The sequence below is a fragment of the Pleurodeles waltl genome, chromosome 7 (genome assembly GCF_031143425.1).
Source record: "Pleurodeles waltl isolate 20211129_DDA chromosome 7, aPleWal1.hap1.20221129, whole genome shotgun sequence".
NCBI lineage: Eukaryota > Metazoa > Chordata > Amphibia > Caudata > Salamandridae > Pleurodeles > Pleurodeles waltl.
Window position 1 is genome coordinate 83,327,618 of NC_090446.1, and position 17,902 is coordinate 83,345,519.

General features: G+C 46.1%; 1 protein-coding gene across 1 annotated transcript in view; it reads left to right on the plus strand.

Moving 5' to 3' along the window:
- GNB3 (G protein subunit beta 3) overlaps positions 1 to 4,600 on the plus strand; it is a 76,254-nt gene extending 71,654 nt beyond the window's left edge. Inside the window, exons 9-10 of the mRNA XM_069243056.1 lie at positions 881 to 1,097; positions 3,096 to 4,600. Of these exons, the coding sequence (XP_069099157.1) occupies positions 881 to 1,097; positions 3,096 to 3,202 (324 nt within the window). The 3' untranslated portion in view covers positions 3,203 to 4,600. The remainder of the gene's footprint in view (positions 1 to 880; positions 1,098 to 3,095) is intronic.
- Positions 4,601 to 17,902: the final 13,302 nt, after the last annotated feature.

Sequence of the window (17,902 nt, forward strand, 5' to 3'; positions counted from 1 at the left end):
AGCAAATCACAGGCCATCGTTTAACAAAAAGTCATAGGTGTGATTAATAGTTATGAACTTAGCAATTCCATAGTCTGAGAGAGAGAGCGGAAGACCTCTTTGATGAATTAGACCTTCAGTAGATTCATGGATGTTACTAGGATGATTGTAGATCTTGTGAGGGTTTAGAGGTGGGTACTCTGAAGGAGCAACCACCCACAGCAAGTAAGTTTGTGTTGCAGGATTTCTGATACTATGGCACTGGAGGCCCTGTTTGGAAGGTGTTGGTACACCAGGGACAGGTTGTCCAGACAGGTGTTACTGCATTTTGCCATAGTTCTGTTTACAGGTTGATTCTACAGAGTCCTAGAAAAACTAATTTGTGATATTTGAATCAACGAGGAATAATGCTGTGGTAGCAGACTTGAAGTTGTTAGAGTGTCACAGTGGTCAGTATACAAAGACAGCTGGCTAGTCATTCATTGTATGTCAATGATACATTTTATAGTGAGTGAGAGTCGTCCTAATGGGAAAAGAAGGAGAGAGACTGAAGTCATACTTGTGGACTGCAATTTTGGGGTCATGGGCAGCAAAGAAATGACACTAAAGCGCAGATCCAATTGGAAGTCCAGTCACAGGAAATTCATCAGAACCGCGTAGGCTGAGATCCATGATTCTTTCTTGTAGGAGTTCAGATCCTGTGTGTTGTCAGGTCTTTTGAATCCATGAAGATTTTGAGTAGGATGGTGCAGTGAGTTTTGGGTGTACCTAAATGGCTTTAGGTTGCCTTCTATTTCATGTAGAATCAAAAGAAGTTAGTTCACTGTACAGAGGGACAGCCTTTGGCGCAATGGAACTCAGGGTGCTGAAAGATTTACACTTCCTTTCTCTCTCACTCTAGTTCTTCCCCAACGGCGAAGCGATCTGCACAGGCTCCGATGATGCAACGTGCCGCCTCTTCGACCTGCGAGCAGACCAGGAACTGACTGCTTACTCCCACGAGAGCATCATCTGCGGGATCACGTCGGTTGCATTCTCACGCAGTGGCCGCCTGCTGCTTGCCGGCTACGATGACTTCAACTGCAACATGTGGGACTCCATGAAGGCCGAACGCGTGGGTGAGTGAAGGCCCAGTCCATGAGACCAACGGACCCAAAATTGAGGCTGGGGCGTGAGGAAAGGGAGATTGTATATCACAATTGATTTTAATATTGCATCAAGGATGTTTATAAAGTGTTGCATAGACCTACCCAGCAGCTCAGAGCTCTTTGAAGCAGGGAGTCAAGGAGTTGAGACTTGTTCTGGGAGCAGACAAACTTACAAATATCATAGACATCACTAGATGTTGTACAAAAGGCAACCTATTGCTAGTCTTGTCTCTTGTCCTCAATTCAATGTGTTCTTTTACACAGAGCATAAGCAGGTGCAAGAGGTTGAAGGGCAGGTTTACAGAATCTGCAACAAGCCATCACATCAGTTCTTTGTGATGAATGCAGTGCACCTCCAAATGTGTATTAAAGAAGCTCTATAAAACGTAGGAGGTAGAACCAACAAAAGACCAACTAAAAATGTTCTGTAGTGTTAAAGGGTCAAATATGACTCTCACACAAGTCCGTCATGCAAGACTGCAGAGTTCTGCAGAGGTGTGGCTGGTGGCCCATATTGCCACTTTGTTGATCTTCAGAGCCACTGGTGGAGTAACCCACAAGCACTTTCACACTGTGGAACTGAAGAGACTATTCTGCCCCCTAACAGCCGGGTGACTCTGTCAAGACCCTGTCGTGATGGTTGTCGCTCCCATGGTTTCACTCGTCGTTTCATAGAGGCACATTCATTTTAGAGCATTCCTAGAACATGCAGGATGTGAAGCAGCAGGCTCGGCTATTCTGCAAGGTACCTTGAGGAAATTATTTGGTTTCCCAGAACCAGTGTCAAATTCTCCTTCCGCTCTGACAGCTATGTGTGAACGTGTTGTGCCTTGTTTCATCAGCATTCAAGGTTATTGGTTCTTAAAAACAAATGCTCTTCACAGATAAGAGTCTTTGGGCCAGATGTGTCAAATGATTTTGCACTCGCAAACAGCGAAATCGGCCGTTTGCGAGTGCAAAATCGTGGACTGCAATGCATCAAAGGCATTCGCAGACCACAAAATGAAAATCGCAAAAATTTCGATTTTCTGCGTTGCGACCTGGATTTTGCGAATCGCAATTTGCAATTCGCAAAATCCAGGTCGCAAGGCAATTCTGCAAAAAATCGCACATTGCGATTTTTCGCAGAATGGTATTTTGCACATGCAAAATACCATTGTCTGCAACCAGGTGGTAACCTGGTGCACAATTTAAAAATGAGGTAGAACTGCATTTTTAAATTTAATATGTAAAGCACACATGCCCTTTTGGCATGTGTGTACTTTACATGGAAAAAAAAAAAAGTTTGGGGGTGCAGGAGAGGGGGCCTTAGGCCCCCAGCACCCTGGCCCTTTGCTTTTCCCAAATTACGATTTCTGTTTCAGATATCGCAATTTAGGAAATGCAAAAAATTCGCAGCTATGGGCCAACAGGCCCATAACTGCGAATGGGGCCAGTATCGCAATTTGCGATTCGGTAATTGCATTTGCGATTTTTAAGAAATCGCAATTAACGAATTGCAAATGTGTTACATGGCCCTTTGCGAGTCAGTAATTGCGATTTCTTAAAAATCGCAATTACCGAATCGCAATGGGCCAGATTCATACATCTGGCCCTTAGAGTGTGATATAATGAAATGCATGGTAAAGGACTGGATTACAATTGATCCCAAACTAAAAAAAATCTTCCCATAAATGAAAGATGTTCCTAAATCTCCTAGAGTAGAGAATCTGCTGGCCGGCTTATCTCTGCAGGAAGGCTCACCCTTTCCATAGGGAATTCGTAGAGCCGATAACCCACCGGAGCAGAGTCCTCCAGCTGAGAATTTAGCACTTGTTCCACAAACTGGGCGTTTTTCTGTTACCACACAACTCTAAATTTACTGCACAACTCTAAATCCGGCCCTTAAACCCTTCTGCTGTGTAATTGTCCTCCAAGGTGATGCACCAGAAGTGCTGTCTACTGACCTTCCCTCTCTCCTTCTCTCAGGTGTTCTCTCCGGCCACGACAACAGGGTCAGCTGCTTGGGAGTCACCATCGACGGCATGGCGGCAGCCACCGGTTCCTGGGACAGCTTCCTAAAGATCTGGAACTGAGGAGGAGTGGAGCAAATGGCAGGAGGGCATCGCTTGCAGGAGGAAAAGAACCAAGTCACTGTGGTGGCTGACCCACAAAAGTTCTTATTTTAACTTATAAATATTTATATATAATTTACATAGGTGTTAATAATATTGGCTCAGATATTTGCCCTTCTTAAGCACAATTCAGTTAGACGCTGTTTTGATGGATACTCCACCTCCTCCCTTACGTATAGAGGCATGAGCACAAACCACAGCTTGTCTTTTCCTCTGCCGTTCTATTCCAAACAGATGTTGGTTTCAGTGAAGTATTTAGCAATTTGCATCTAGGTTCATGCTTTGCAAGACCCTATACGATTGTAGATTAGAATTACTCGCTTGAAAGTTGACACTGGTTAGTCTGAAAAGGAAACCAAAATGGCAGCCATTCACCCAGCATTTGTTCCAGGATTCAAGATGGCTGCCTTGTTTTACAATGCTCTTTCACTTCTAAACCTGGTGCATGTCTCTGCTCACAAACCGCTGTATAAAGGTGAGGTGGTGTACCAGCAGGAAACGCACAGGTACTGGTAAACCACATTGGTCCTGTCGAAGGGTGCATCACAGTCTGTTCCCATCTAGTGTCCCAGTAACCACAGGCAAGCGGGCATCCCAGGCGGAGACAGACAGGAATGAAAATGGCTGCTTTGACTTGTTGAATGATGCATTCCCATCATTTCAGTCCATGCCCCTTCGACCTACTCAGATCACTGCCTTCATAATCAAGGTGGCAAGAACAAGGAAGACAGACTGCAACAAACATGTCATTTTGCCCACCCCCGCAAGGCTCGTCAATCGTCTCCTTTGACATCCTCTGTACACATATTACCAGAAATGAGCTGGCGTGTACAGGGAAGACAGCTTTTCTCAACCCATTGAAAATGTTCATGCATATACCTTTGCGTCCCCTTCAGTAGAACCACACCATGACAAGTGAAACTGGCACACTGGTTCAAAGGTATTGAAATAAACACAGTACCCATGAACTACCATAAACCCATGACAATCCTCTGTTGCGTGGGTATCCTGTGTGTGAGATCATGTTTCTGCCACCACCAAGTCTGCAAATCTAGGTAGCAGCCGAGGCTACGATAGCCTCATAGACTCATCATTGACTTTTGTCAGGCTAATCCTTGCCACATCTTTTCTAGAACCGGCTAAAATCCTCCTTCCTGCACTGCCCACCCATGTCTTAAACAGCCTGACACATTGGTTGCCACATTAGCCTCCTATGCACCGACCACCTGACTTATGGATAGAATCAGAACTCCCTACATCGTGCACATCCTTACTTCCTATTGTAGGAGATGCCTGCTACTAAGAACTTTGTATCATAAGCCAGAGTTTTATAGTCGCTGATGAATAAATGTAATTTAGAAAAACAAAACTTGTCAGTGTTTTAATTTTATTCCAGCACAAAATGGCTGATCACAATATGCCAAGCGGGTGATGGACTCTCCGGGCCGTGGTGCATAGACCTGCAGACTAGAGCCTCGCCTCGGCCGCCTCTGCCCTCAGGTTCTCACTGCAGTGGAAAGAAGACAACTGGGCAGGGGAAGAGAAGGATGAATGTAACAAGTCTGTCCTGGGGAAGAAAAGTAAAACTTCCACAACCTTCATTCTGGCAGGAAAGAGTATTACCACTTCCAGAACATATCATCAGTAGGGAGAACTAGGGCTGTTTGTGGTCTTCTGCATGGAGGAAACATGAGAGCGGGGACTTTTAAACAACTGAGTAGAGTAGCATCTGGTGCTCTGCTGGCCAGGAGAACGAGGTGACCAATGGTCTCTTTCCAAAGTCCTACAGCCGCATCCTCACATCCGTCCCAGAAGACTTGGTAAGCAAGTTGAGGCAGCCCAGACTGTTGTGCCTCCAGTGCCCTCAGTCTGGTGTCTTCTGGCCACGATAACTGCAGTGAACACACAAAACCACAAATTAGGTTGTGTTAATACGCACTCATGTAATGCCACAAGCAATGATAGAATATCTCAGAGCACCTGCTTAAATAGTAAAGAGAATGATTCTTCTTGAATGTCAAGGTTAGTCATACATAGTACACAAAAGTGATGAGAAGAATGTTTGCAATTTATCTTCTTTTGCTCACGATGCCACCTCTGTTTTAAACCAGCCATATGCAAATTATCCTTGACCTGGCTCCTCATGGGAACAGTCCAGCCCAGAAATGCCAGCCAGATCCGCACCGCACTGGAAAACAAGCAACCTAGAACAGATTTTGCCCTATTTGTGGGCTCAACAGCTAGGTAGAGCTTGGTTCCAGTGGCACAGTGTGCATGGGACCCACGTCTAGGCATGCCAATGCCACATAAAGCATTACGTGAAGCACAAAAGGTGATGTTAGGAATGTTTGCAATTTGTCTAACCACTGGCAAACGCTAGGGGTAGCTTCCTAACCCATTGTTCTTTTGCTTACCATGCAACTTCAGTGTAGACCCAGTCATATGGAAATCAGCTTTGACTCTGCTCCTCACGGGAACAGTCTACCCCTAAGAGGGCCAAGACTGATTTGCATATTAGCAGGACAATACAGTTAACAAAACAGTTAAGAATAAATAACAAATTCAAAGCTAATTTAGATGAGAAATGGAATGAGTAAAATGGCACAGAAATTAATAAAATCAATGGGGAATAGGACTTCTAGCAAACGCAAAAACTGTTCCGTTCAAAGCAATGTGCCAAGACTATCAAATGAAAGAGCAAATCCAGGCGATGCTGTCCCAGACTTCCTCACACCTGACCCCAGAAACTGAAGAGGACGCCTCCTACCTGACCCTGAAAACTGCAGAGATCTCCTCCTATCTGATCCCATAAACTACTGAGGACACCTCCTCCCTGACCTCGAAAACTGCAGAGGACACCTCCTACCTGACCCCCAGAAACTGCAGAGGACACCTCCTACCAGACTGCAGAAACTGCAACGGACACCTCCTACCTTACCTCGGAAACTGCAACGGACACCTCCTACCTGACCCTAGAAACTGCAGAGGACACCTCCTACCTGACCCTAGAAACTGCAGAGGACACTTCCTACCCTACCACAGAAACTGTAGAGGTCATCTCCTACCTGACCCCAGAAACTGCAGAGGGCATCTTCTACTTGGCCCTGGAAACTGAAGAGGACAACTCCTACCTGACCCCCAGAAAGTGTAGAAGACCCCTCCTACCTGACCCCAGAAACGGTAAAGGGCACCTCTTACCTGACCCCTGGACACTGCAGAGGACACCTCCTACCTTACCTCGGAAACTGCAACGGACACCTCCTACCTGACCCTGGAAACAGTAGAGGACACCTCCTACCTGACCCTAGAAACTGTAGAGGACACCTCCTACCTGACCTCACAAGCTGCAGAGGACACTTCCTACCCTACCACGAAAACTGTTGAGGACACCTCCTACCTGACCCCGAGAAACTGCAGAGGACATCTCCTACCTGACCCTAGAAACTGTAGAGGACACCTCCTATTTGACCTAAAAAACTACAGAGGACACCTCCTACCTGACCCCCAGAAACTGCAGACGACACCTCCTACCAGACTGCAGAAACTGCAGAGGACACCTCCTACCCTAACATGGAAACTGTAAAGGGCATCTCCTACCTGACCCTGGAAACTGTAGAGGACACCTTCTCCCTGACCTCGCAAACTGCAGAGGACACTTCCTACCCTACCACGGAAACTATAGGAGACACCTCCTACCTGACCCACAGAAACTGTAGAGGGCACCTCCTACCTGACTTTAGAAACTGCAGAGGACACCTCCTTCCTGACCTCGGAAACTGCAGAGGACACTTCCTACCAGACTGCAGAAACTGCAGAGGACACCTCCTACCCTACCACAGAAACTGTAGAGGTCATCTCCTACCTGACCCCAGAAACTGCAGAGAGCATCTTCTACCTGGCCCTGGAAACTGAAGAGGACAACTCCTACCTGACCCCCAGAAAGTGTAGAAGACCCCTCCTACCTGACCCCAGAAACGGTAAAGGGCACCTCTTATCTGACCCCTGGACACTGCAGAGGACACCTCCTACCTTACCTCGGAAACTGCAACGGACACCTCCTACCTGACCCTGGAAACAGTAGAGGACACCTCCTACCTGACCCTAGAAACTGTAGAGGACACCTCCTACCTGACCTCACAAGCTGCAGAGGACACTTCCTACCCTACCACGAAAACTGTTGAGGACACCTCCTACCTGACCCCGAGAAACTACAGAGGACATCTCCTACCTGACCCTAGAAACTGTAGAGGACACCTCCTATTTGACCTAAAAAACTACAGAGGACACCTCCTACCTGACCCCCAGAAACTGCAGACGACACCTCCTACCAGACTGCAGAAACTGCAGAGGACACCTCCTACCCTAACATGGAAACTGTAAAGGGCATCTCCTACCTGACCCTGGAAACTGTAGAGGACACCTTCTCCCTGACCTCGCAAACTGCAGAGGACACTTCCTACCCTACCACGGAAACTATAGGAGACACCTCCTACCTGACCTCAGAAACTGTAGATGACACCTCCTACCTGACCCTGGGAACTGCAGAGGACACCTCCTACTTGACCCCAAAAACTACAGAGGACACCTCCTACCTGACCCCCGGAAACTGCAGAGGACACCTCCTACCAGACTGCAGAAACTGCAAAGGACACCTCCTACCTGACCCCGGAAACTGCAGAGGACACCTCCTACCTGACCCCAGAAACTGCAGAGGACACCTCCTACCAGACTGCAGAAACTGCAAAGGACACCTCCTACCAGACCCTGGAAACTGCAGAGGACACCTCCTACCCGACCCCAGAAACTGCAGACACCTCCTACCAGACCCCAGAAACTGCAGAGGACACCTCCTACCAGACCGGCTTCCGAATCCGAAAGTAAATATGGAAATGTGCCTTGATTCTCTTCAGTCCTGTCCCGTTTACCCAAGTACCAGAGCCCCATTCAGCCTAAATTTCCGTGTTTATCATTGGAACCTCAGCACAAGACATCCAACCCAAGGATGGACCCCCTTACTTCTTCTCCAGTTAATATTCTCCTACCAAGAAGTGCCACCTGCCCCAGGAACTAGGCTGTGTAACCCACATCCAATGAGAAGGCAAAAGAACAATATTCGTATGTGAAGTTGCATGCTGGGCCCTGGGCGAGTTTTCTGGGAAACAAGCTATGGGGCCTAGCCAAGTGAAAGTTAGCAGCTTTTCCCCGTTAAATATTTTACCTTTGGACTAAGAGAATATCTGGATGTGAAAACTCGTTAGCGGTGAATGGCAGGGAGCTGCAGCCAAGAAGGAGTCTATGAGGTTGGTTAAGGGTAGTTTTCCCCAAACTTTAAAGTAAAAAGCTCAAATCCAGAAAAGAAAATCAAGATGAGGCTTCGGAGGTCTCCTTTTTCAGGCAGGCCTGGTACCTTGTCTCAGTCCTGCAAAAGTCTCAACTATTGTTAAGATACCACCTTTTCTGGACTGATTTCTGAAGCGTCGGCCCACAGGATCAAGTTGTAGGAAAGGTTGACACAACTCCAGTTCATGTCCACAGCAACAGGTCTAGTTTCAACTGGTTCTAAGCTTTCTCTGCAGCAGCAACAGCTACCTTTATCCAAATGAAGGTTTGCACTCCCGAGTAACAGGGGGGGCCTTTAACAGGAAAAGGCGAGGGAATGTCAATTTGAAACTGCATGTATTTGCTTCCACAACATGACACTGTCTCCGGGGTGTTCTACACTTTTCACGCATGAGAGAGATGTTCCACAGGGGCTAGCGTGGCCTGGACACCTCAAAAAGCTGGCCCTTGCTCTCGGATCAGCCTTTAAGTCCAAGAAAATTGAGCCCAACATGTCTATAACAGGAGGCAGGATTTCTGCAATGCAGACGGCAGGAAGCTTTCTCGGTTTCATTTGGCTCTAATCATATCCCTGCTGGAAATAGATAAAACATGGCAGTTTTAAAGGAAAAGCCAGTCTGCCATAGCCAATGAGCTCAAAAGTGAATCAAACTCGAATTCCTTTGTTTTCTCGTCCCAAGTGCCAGAGCCAGGAGGCCACAGCCAATGGACAGTAACTGAGTTACACCGATGGGGGTTGATGCCTTTTACCACTGCTGTCCTGGAGCCGGCCCGACTCCCGCTCTGCAAACTGTGCCAAGTACACCCAGCTCTGCAGGCGGCTCTCATTGATAGAGCAGGTGGGCAGTCAGGGAGGTTAGACCCAGTACAGCCACCAAAGGAGCACAATAGATTAATGTCCAGCCCAGTGCTTCGCTGTCTAGAAAAGACAAGTACCGTATTACATAAAAACATGGAAGTCCACCAGGCCTTCAGTGATGTTTGAATACCCGATTAAAAGGCGCGGCGTTTTGTGCCCTTGGGAGCCTCTGCTAATTTGGCCTTCACCTGGCTCTAGAAGGTCCCCCTCCTCTGGTACTGGTTTCCGGATCCCTTGTAGCCCTTTGTAGCAGGTACATGTGATGCTTGTGCCATAATTTCCTATACCTAGGCTTTCCTCAAAAATGTCAAGAGACAATCGCCTTGTACTTTGCCTCTTCAACTATGCTAAACACACAATACCCTGGAGCCCCTCTCTTCACCAGACAAACTACAGATGTTCCAGAATGCAGATGCCAGGCTGGTCCTCTCCTTACCCTCTGACTCCTTACCCTCTGACTTGCTTGGCACCAGCGACCACATCCTTACACTTGTCTGTCCCAAGACGCTCACTTTCAAAACATGTGCAGCATAGATCAAGTCATCCCTAGACTAGAAATGTATCATATTCTTGAACCTAGACTTCAAACCTATCACCAAACAAGGACATTAATCTCTGGGTTGACCCTGTGCCAGTCTACCCTCTTTAAAAAAAATACCTACTCCATTCAAGCAGGCAATCTCTAGAGCTAGATTTCTGCTAGAATTTAAAAAATGACATTCATTTGAAATCCCAGAGAGCACTTACCTGCCACACAATTTCATGATTCAGAAGACAATAATAATTAAATTAAACAAGCACTGGAAAAGCAAATAGGTTTCCCCTAAGACCTTTTGTCTTTCTGAATGTTTTTAGCAAGTTGGACAGCATTACGATGCTGTGCACGAGGGCGAGAAAAAAAGACTAATGACTAGAATGTTGCATCATTTTGTAGACATGCACATGTTCAACACACATGTACGCACTTAAAAGGGCACTATTTCGTCTTATTATTTACAGATCAGAAATGGATCGGTAAATTAAAAAAAAAAAAAATAGTGTGAACTGTTTTAAAACAAAGCCCGAACAGCTTTTAAAAAACAATGGATGAACTGGTTTCTGGAGTGGGCGGGAGTGAAGCAACACAGTGAGTGGGGAGAAGCAAGAAGTGGGAGAGAAGATGGGCGAAGGAGACCAACGTATGGTGTCAGGACAGAAGCACACCGTGAAAGAGACCAGTGTGTAGTTGGAGGGCAGAAGCATTCTGTGAAAGAGAGCAACCTGGAGTGCGGGGGCCGAAGCAGAAGGGTGAGAGAGCAACACAAGTGTGGGTGGTGGGAGAGAAACACATGGACAGAGATAAGGGCAGATAAAATCACACGAGGGACAGTGGAAATCACATGCACTCCCACGGAGTGCTTAAAGAAAAAGAAAAAATGAAAGATTAAAATATATATATATATATATAGATAGATAGATAGATAGATAGATAGATAGATAGATAGATAGATAGATAGATATGTATGTATATACACACACACACCACACCCACACACCTGCAGCAGTCCTCCCACTGATTGAAACTGGGGGGGGGCAAGGACAATATATATATATATATATATATATATATATATATATATCTATATATATATATATATATAGATATATATATATATCTACAAATCTACATACACACAACTGCTTCCCGTCTCTCCTCTCTGTATAGATCCAGACACAGACCACTTATTATCCAGAAAATACATTTATTTTTGCAGGTCTACCATTACATGTCTCGGCCACAAGAAATGGCCTTACTCACATGACGTGCCACCCCATGACACCGCTTTTAAAAACATTACGTGATTAAGCAATCGTAAACAATCAAAACAGCCATTTCTCCTGTGTTACAATTACAGGACTGACATGGGGGACAAGTACATTGACTGCTACATTTGATTACTGTTAGCATTCCAAATAATTCACAGAGAACCAGCTTAATACGTCAAATTTGCTCAATGCAAATTAAAATATTGTGACAAATGTTCTAAATAAATATATGTCCACTTCTGCAAATTCCTTAAGGGTATCAACACATTTTCTAACCTCCAGTGAATACAGACAACCGGGCTTCTTATGTAGTTTGTTATCTCACAGCCACATCCGTTTCGGTAATGTGCCACAAAAAATGTTTGCGCACGCTATTAAGAACATGACAAATGTTCTAAATAAATATATGTCTACTTCTGCATGTTCTTAAAGCAGAACTTCCCATTTCATAACATCCCAGTGGATAAATTACAACAGCCAGGATTCTTATATTATTTGTAATTACATAGCCACATCGTGTCAGTAATGTACTTAAACCTCCCTGAATGGGACTCATTTAGTAGGCTGTACCATGAAGGAGCCACTTTTTCACAGTATCCTTACTGTGAGAAACACCCCAACTTGCTTTACATTTCAAATTATTATAAATACATTATTCCTATTCTGTGTTCTCATAAATTCTTAATCTAACCAAAGCGGATGTCCGCAATTCATGATACTTATACTTTCACAGAGGAAACCTTGAAACTTACATTGAGGACTGCACAATATTACCCACAGCCAAACTATTTCCCTTAATCTCCCATGTTGTGCTACGAGGCACTCTGAACCTGGCATCTTCCCTACGCCTGCAATTCCACTGTACCATCATGTCTCACAAATTATCTGCTAAAGAACCATTTTTTAATGTGTAGTCACGTGTCACTATGTCAACAATATTAATTCATTATTCTCATTCAACACTGAGCAATCATCATCGTGGCTTTGTATCCCCCTTGCTTTGGTGGCATGCAATCGCTGATTTAATAATTCTAAAGTCTGTGAATCCTGCCTGTTGAGAACCCCTCACTTGTACACCCCTAGCAATACTTTCTCATAGTCTCCTGTTCTAAACTTGATAGGAACACGTTTAAATCTGAGCCCACTATATGGGCATGGTATATCAATTTATTGTCCAATGCCATAGCAGCAGGTGGTCCCATTCCTGATTCATGGGGTGGTGCAGAAATAATCCCTGTTTACAAGAAAGGCAATGTAGGTTTACCAGCGAACTATCGACCGATTAGCCTTATTGATATTCTCCAAAAGATCTTTGCGAAACAAATTCTGGCCAAACTTACGGAATGGGTTTTGAAGAACCAGATTTTATCCCCTCTACAGGCTGGATTTCGTTCAAAAACTAACACTATGGACCAAGTCTTTAGGTTGTCACTATTATTCTGGAAGTATGTCACCGTAGTCAGACAGAAATTATATGTGGCCTTTGTAGACCTCAGATCTGCTTTTGATCTTGTGCCAAGAGAGAAACTGTGGGGAGTTCTGAACAAAATTGGTACCCCAGGGAACTTAGTACATTTAATCCAAAGATTGCACGAGAATACTTATGCACAAGTAAGATGGGGTAACCAGGGGGAACTCACTGAAAGAATAGATATCAGGAGAGGGGTACGACAGGGTTGTGTCCTTGCTCCGACTCTTTTCATCTTGTTCATCAATGAGGTAGTGCAAGTTATTACTAATTGCCAAAATGATGCGCCCTCTTTGAATAAAACAAAAATCCCGATTCTGCTATTTGCTGACGATTCTCTCTTGATCTCCCGAACACCGATGGGCCTACAGGTAATAATGGATAGGTTTAGCTTGTTTTGTGATGATTTTGGGTTGGAGCTTAATCACACCAAAACTAAAGTTATGACCATGGGACGTGGTCCCACCAAAGGATATGCCATCCTTAACAAAGGGACTCCATTGAGTAAGGTTTGCTCCATTGATTACCTGGGGGTCAGAATTAGTAAGGATATGCAGTGGTAGGCCCAGATTAATAAAAGCTCAGCCCTTCTGGCACATAGATCTGGGGCAATTCTGCGCTTCCACAAGTCGACTATCGAGAGAGTAGTCACTCCAGCAGTAAAAAATTATCGGGCAAAGGCTCAGAGTGCTGTGGCTTACGGGGCAGAAGTCTGGGGATACTCAAATGCTGGTAAACTTTCAATAGGAGAAAATAATTTTGTAAGATCACTCTTGGCTTGTCCACGTAATACTCCTTTGTTACCAATGTTTTGGGACCTCGGACTTGCACGTATCTCATACATTATAGCTTTAAGACCGCTGCTTTTCTGGGTACATGTTTGTACTACTCCTGAGGTACTCACATATAAGGAATCCCTCCAAGATATTTTAGACAGACCTAACGTGCTTGCTATTCCTTGGTTTAAGCACATATCAAAATGGTTTTACATTCTGGGTCTTAGTAACTACTGGAGCCATCCTTACAACTTAAGGAAAGAGCAGAAGAAGCATCTAAAAACAGCTCGTGAGTAACCAGAGACGACCCCCCTGAGCCCCTACAGTGACGCCTGCAGAGGAAATCCAGAGGCTCCCCCTGACCGCGACTGCCTGTAACAAGGGACCTGACGCCTGGAACCAAAACTGCACCCGCAGCCCCCAGGACCTGAAGGAACCGAACTCCAGTGCAGGAGTGACCCCCAGGTGACCCTCTGCCTAGCCCAGGTGGTGGCTACCCCGAGGAGCCCCCCCCCCCTGTGCCTGCCTGCATCGTTGAAGAGACCCCCGGGTCTCCCCATTGATTCCAATACAAAACCCGGCGCATGTTTGCACTCTGCACCCTGCCGCCCCTGTGCCACTGAGGGTGTACTTTCTTTGCCTGCTTGTGTACCCCCCAGTGCCCTACAAAACCCCCCTGCTCTGCCCTCCGAGGACGCGGGTACTTACCTGCTGGCAGACTGGAACTGGGGCACCCCTGTTTCCATTGAAGGCTATGTGTTTTGGCCACCTCTTTGACCTCTGCACCTGACCGGCCCTGAGCTGCTGGTGTGGTAACTTTGGGGTTGCCTTGAACCCCCAATGGTGGGCTACCTTGGACCCAAGTTTGAACCCTGTAACTGTTTTACTTACATGTGAACTTAACAATTACTTACCTCCACCAGGAACTGTTGATTTGTGTTTGTACTGTGTCCACTTTTAAATAGCTTATTGCCATTTTTGTCAAAACTATACATGCTATTGTGATTATTCAAAGTTCCTAGAACACCTGAGTGAAATACCTTTCATTTGGAGTATTACTTGTAAATCTTGAACCTGTGGTTCTTAAAATAAACTAAGAAAATATATTTTTCTATATAAAAACCTATTGGCCTGGAGTAAGTCTTTGAGTGTGTGTTCCTCATTTATTGCCTGTGTGTGTACAACAAATGCTTAATACTACCCTCTGATAAGCCTACTGCTCGACCACACTACCACAAAATAGAGCATTAGAATTATCTCTTTTTGCCACTATCTTACCTCTAAGGGGAACCCTTGGACTCTGTGCACACTATTTCTTACTTTGAAATAGTATATACAGAGCCAACCTCCTACATTGGTGGATCAGCGTGGGGTACAAGACTTTGCATTTGCTGGACTACTCAGCCAATACCTGATCACACGACTAAATTCCAAAAATTGTCATTAGAAACAGATTTTTGAAATTTGAGATATTTTTCTAAATGTTTAAAAGTCCTGCTAGGGCCTTGTGTTAGTCCCTGTGAGCATTTCTTTTAGAGTTTAAAAGTTTTGTAAAAGTTTAGATTAAGTTCTAGAGATAGTTTTAGATTCTTAAAAAGTATCCCTACTTTTAGAGAAATAGTGTCTAGTGCAGATGAGATGGTGGTGGAGCTCAACCTCACCTTACCTGTAGCTTAGGATGTCAGAGTTAAGGACTCTCTGTAAAAGTAAAAAGATAAAAACTGGATCAAACCCTACCAAAGTACAGCTCCAGGAGCTTTTGGCAGAGTTTGCTAGAGACAACCCCTCTGTAGACAACCTTACAGAGGGGGAAGCTAGTGACCTGGAGGATAATTTCCCACCTCCTGCCCTAGTTAGGGAGGCCAGGGTTTCTCCAACCTTGACTCCACAAGTGATAGTCAGAGATGCTGCTTCTCCCACATGGAAGTACAGCAACTCTGGAAGCATTGAGGGCAGCCTCAGTGAAGATGACCTCCTGTTAGCCAGGATGGCCAAAAGATTGGCTTTGGAGAAACAGCTCCTAGCCATAGAAAGGGAAAGACAAGAGATGGGCTTAGCTCCCATCAATGGTGGCAGCAACTTAAATAGGGTCAGAGAAACTACTGACATGCTAAAAATCCCCAAAGGGATTGTAACAAAATATGATGATGATATCACCAAATGGTTCACAGCTTTTGAGAGGGCTTGTGCAACAAGAAAAGTAAACAAATCTCACTGGGGTGCTCTCCTTTAGGAAATGTTCACTGGAAAGTGTAGGGATACACTCCTCACACTCTCTGGAAAAGATGCAGAATCCTATGACCTCATGAAGGCTACCCTGATTGAGGGCTTTGGATTTGCAACTGAGGAGTACAGGATTAGGTTCGGGGGGGCTCAAAAATCCTCGAGCCAGACCTGGGTTGATTTTGTTGACTTCTCAGTCAAAACACTGGATGGTTGGATTAATGGCAGTGGTGTAAATGATTATGAAGGGCTGTACAGTCTGTTTATGAAAGAACACCTTTTAAGTAATTGTTTCAATGATAAACTGCATCAGCATCTGGTAGACCTAGGTCCAATTTCTCCCCAAGAATTGGGAAAGAAGGCAGACCTTTAGGTCAAGACTAGGGTGACCAAGACTTCCACAGGGGGGTGACCAAAAGAAAGGGGTCACAAAGACTCCCCAGGGGAAGAGTGTTGAGACATCCAAGGGAAAAAGTAAAGAGTCTTCTGCAGGGCCACAAAAAACTGCTCAGTAGGGAGGTGTAAAGAAATGGCTCCCTGTTGCAGTTACCCCCCACTTTTTGCCTGATACTGATGCTGACTTGACTGAGAAGTGTGCTGGGACCCTGCTAACCAGGCCCCAGCACCAGTGTTCTTTCACCTAAAATGTACCATTGTTTCCACAATTGGCACAACCCTGGCACCTAGGTAAGTCCCTTGTAACTGGTACCCCTGGTACCAAGGGCCCTGATGCCAGGGAAGGTCTCTAAGGGCTGCAGCATGTCTTATGCCACCCTAGGGACCCCTCACTCAGCACAGACACACTGCTTGCCAGCTTGTGTGTGCTGGTGGGGAGAAAATGACTAAGTCGACCTGGCACTCCCCTCAGGGTGCCATGCCAACCTCCCACTGCCTGTGGCATAGTTAAGTCACCCCTCTAGTAGGCCTTACAGCCCTAAGGCAGGGTGCACTATACCACAGGTGAGGGCATATGTGCATGAGCACTATGCCCCTACAGTGTCTAAGCAAAACCTTAGACATTGTAAGTGCAGGGTAGCCATAAGAGTATATGGGCTGGGAGTCTGTCAAAAACGAACTCCACAGCTCCATAATGGCTACACTGAATACTGGGAAGTTTAGTATCAAACTTCTCAGAATAATAAACCCACACTGATGCCAGTGTTGAATTTATAAATAAATGCACACAGAGAGCATCTTAGAGATGCCCCCTGTATTTTACCCAATTGTTCAGTGTAGGCTGACTGGTTCCAGCAGCCTGCCACAACCGAGACATGTTGCTGGCCCCATGGGGAGAGTGCCTTTGTCACTCTGAGGCCAGTAAAAAAGCCTGCACTGGGTGGAGATGCTAACACCTCCCCCAGGCAGGAGCTGTAACACCTGGCGGTGAGCCTCAAAGGCTCACCCCTTTGTTCCAGCACCGCAGAACACTCCAGCTAGTGGAGTTGCCCGCCCCCTCCGGCCACGGCCCCCACTTTTGGCGGCAAGGCCGGAGAAAATAATGAGAAAAACAAGGAGGAGTCACTGGCCAGTCAGGACAGCCCCTAAGGTGTCCTGAGCTGAGGTGACTCTGACTTTTAGAAATCCTCCATCTTGTAGAAGGAGGATTCCCCAATAGGATTAGGGATGTGACCCCCTCCCCTTGGGAGGAGGCACAAAGAGGGTGTACCCACCCTCAGGGCTAGTAGCCATTGGCTACTAACCCCCCAGACCTAAACACGCCCTTAAATTTAGTATTTAAGGGCTCCCCTGAACCTAAGAATTTAGATTCCTGAAACTACAAGAAGAAGAAGACTGCTGAGCTGAAAAACCCCTGCAGAGGAAGAACAGAAGACACCAACTGCTTTGGCCCCAGCCCTACCAGCCTGTCTCCTGCCTTCCAGAGAAACCTGCTCCAGCGACGCTTTCCAAGGGACCAGCGACCTCTGACCCTGCACCCTCAGCCCCCAGCTCCTAAAGGAACGGAACTCCTGTGCAGGAGTGACCCCCAGGAGGCCCTCTCCCTTGCCCAGGTGGTGGCTACCCCGAGGAGCCCCCCCCTTGCCTGCCTGCGACACTGAAGAGATCCCTTGATCTCTCATTGAAAACCATTGAAAACCCGACACATGTTTGCACACTGCACCCGGCCGCCCCCGCGCTGCTGAGGGTGTACTTTGTGTGCTGACTTGTGTCCCCCCCAGTGCCCTACAAAA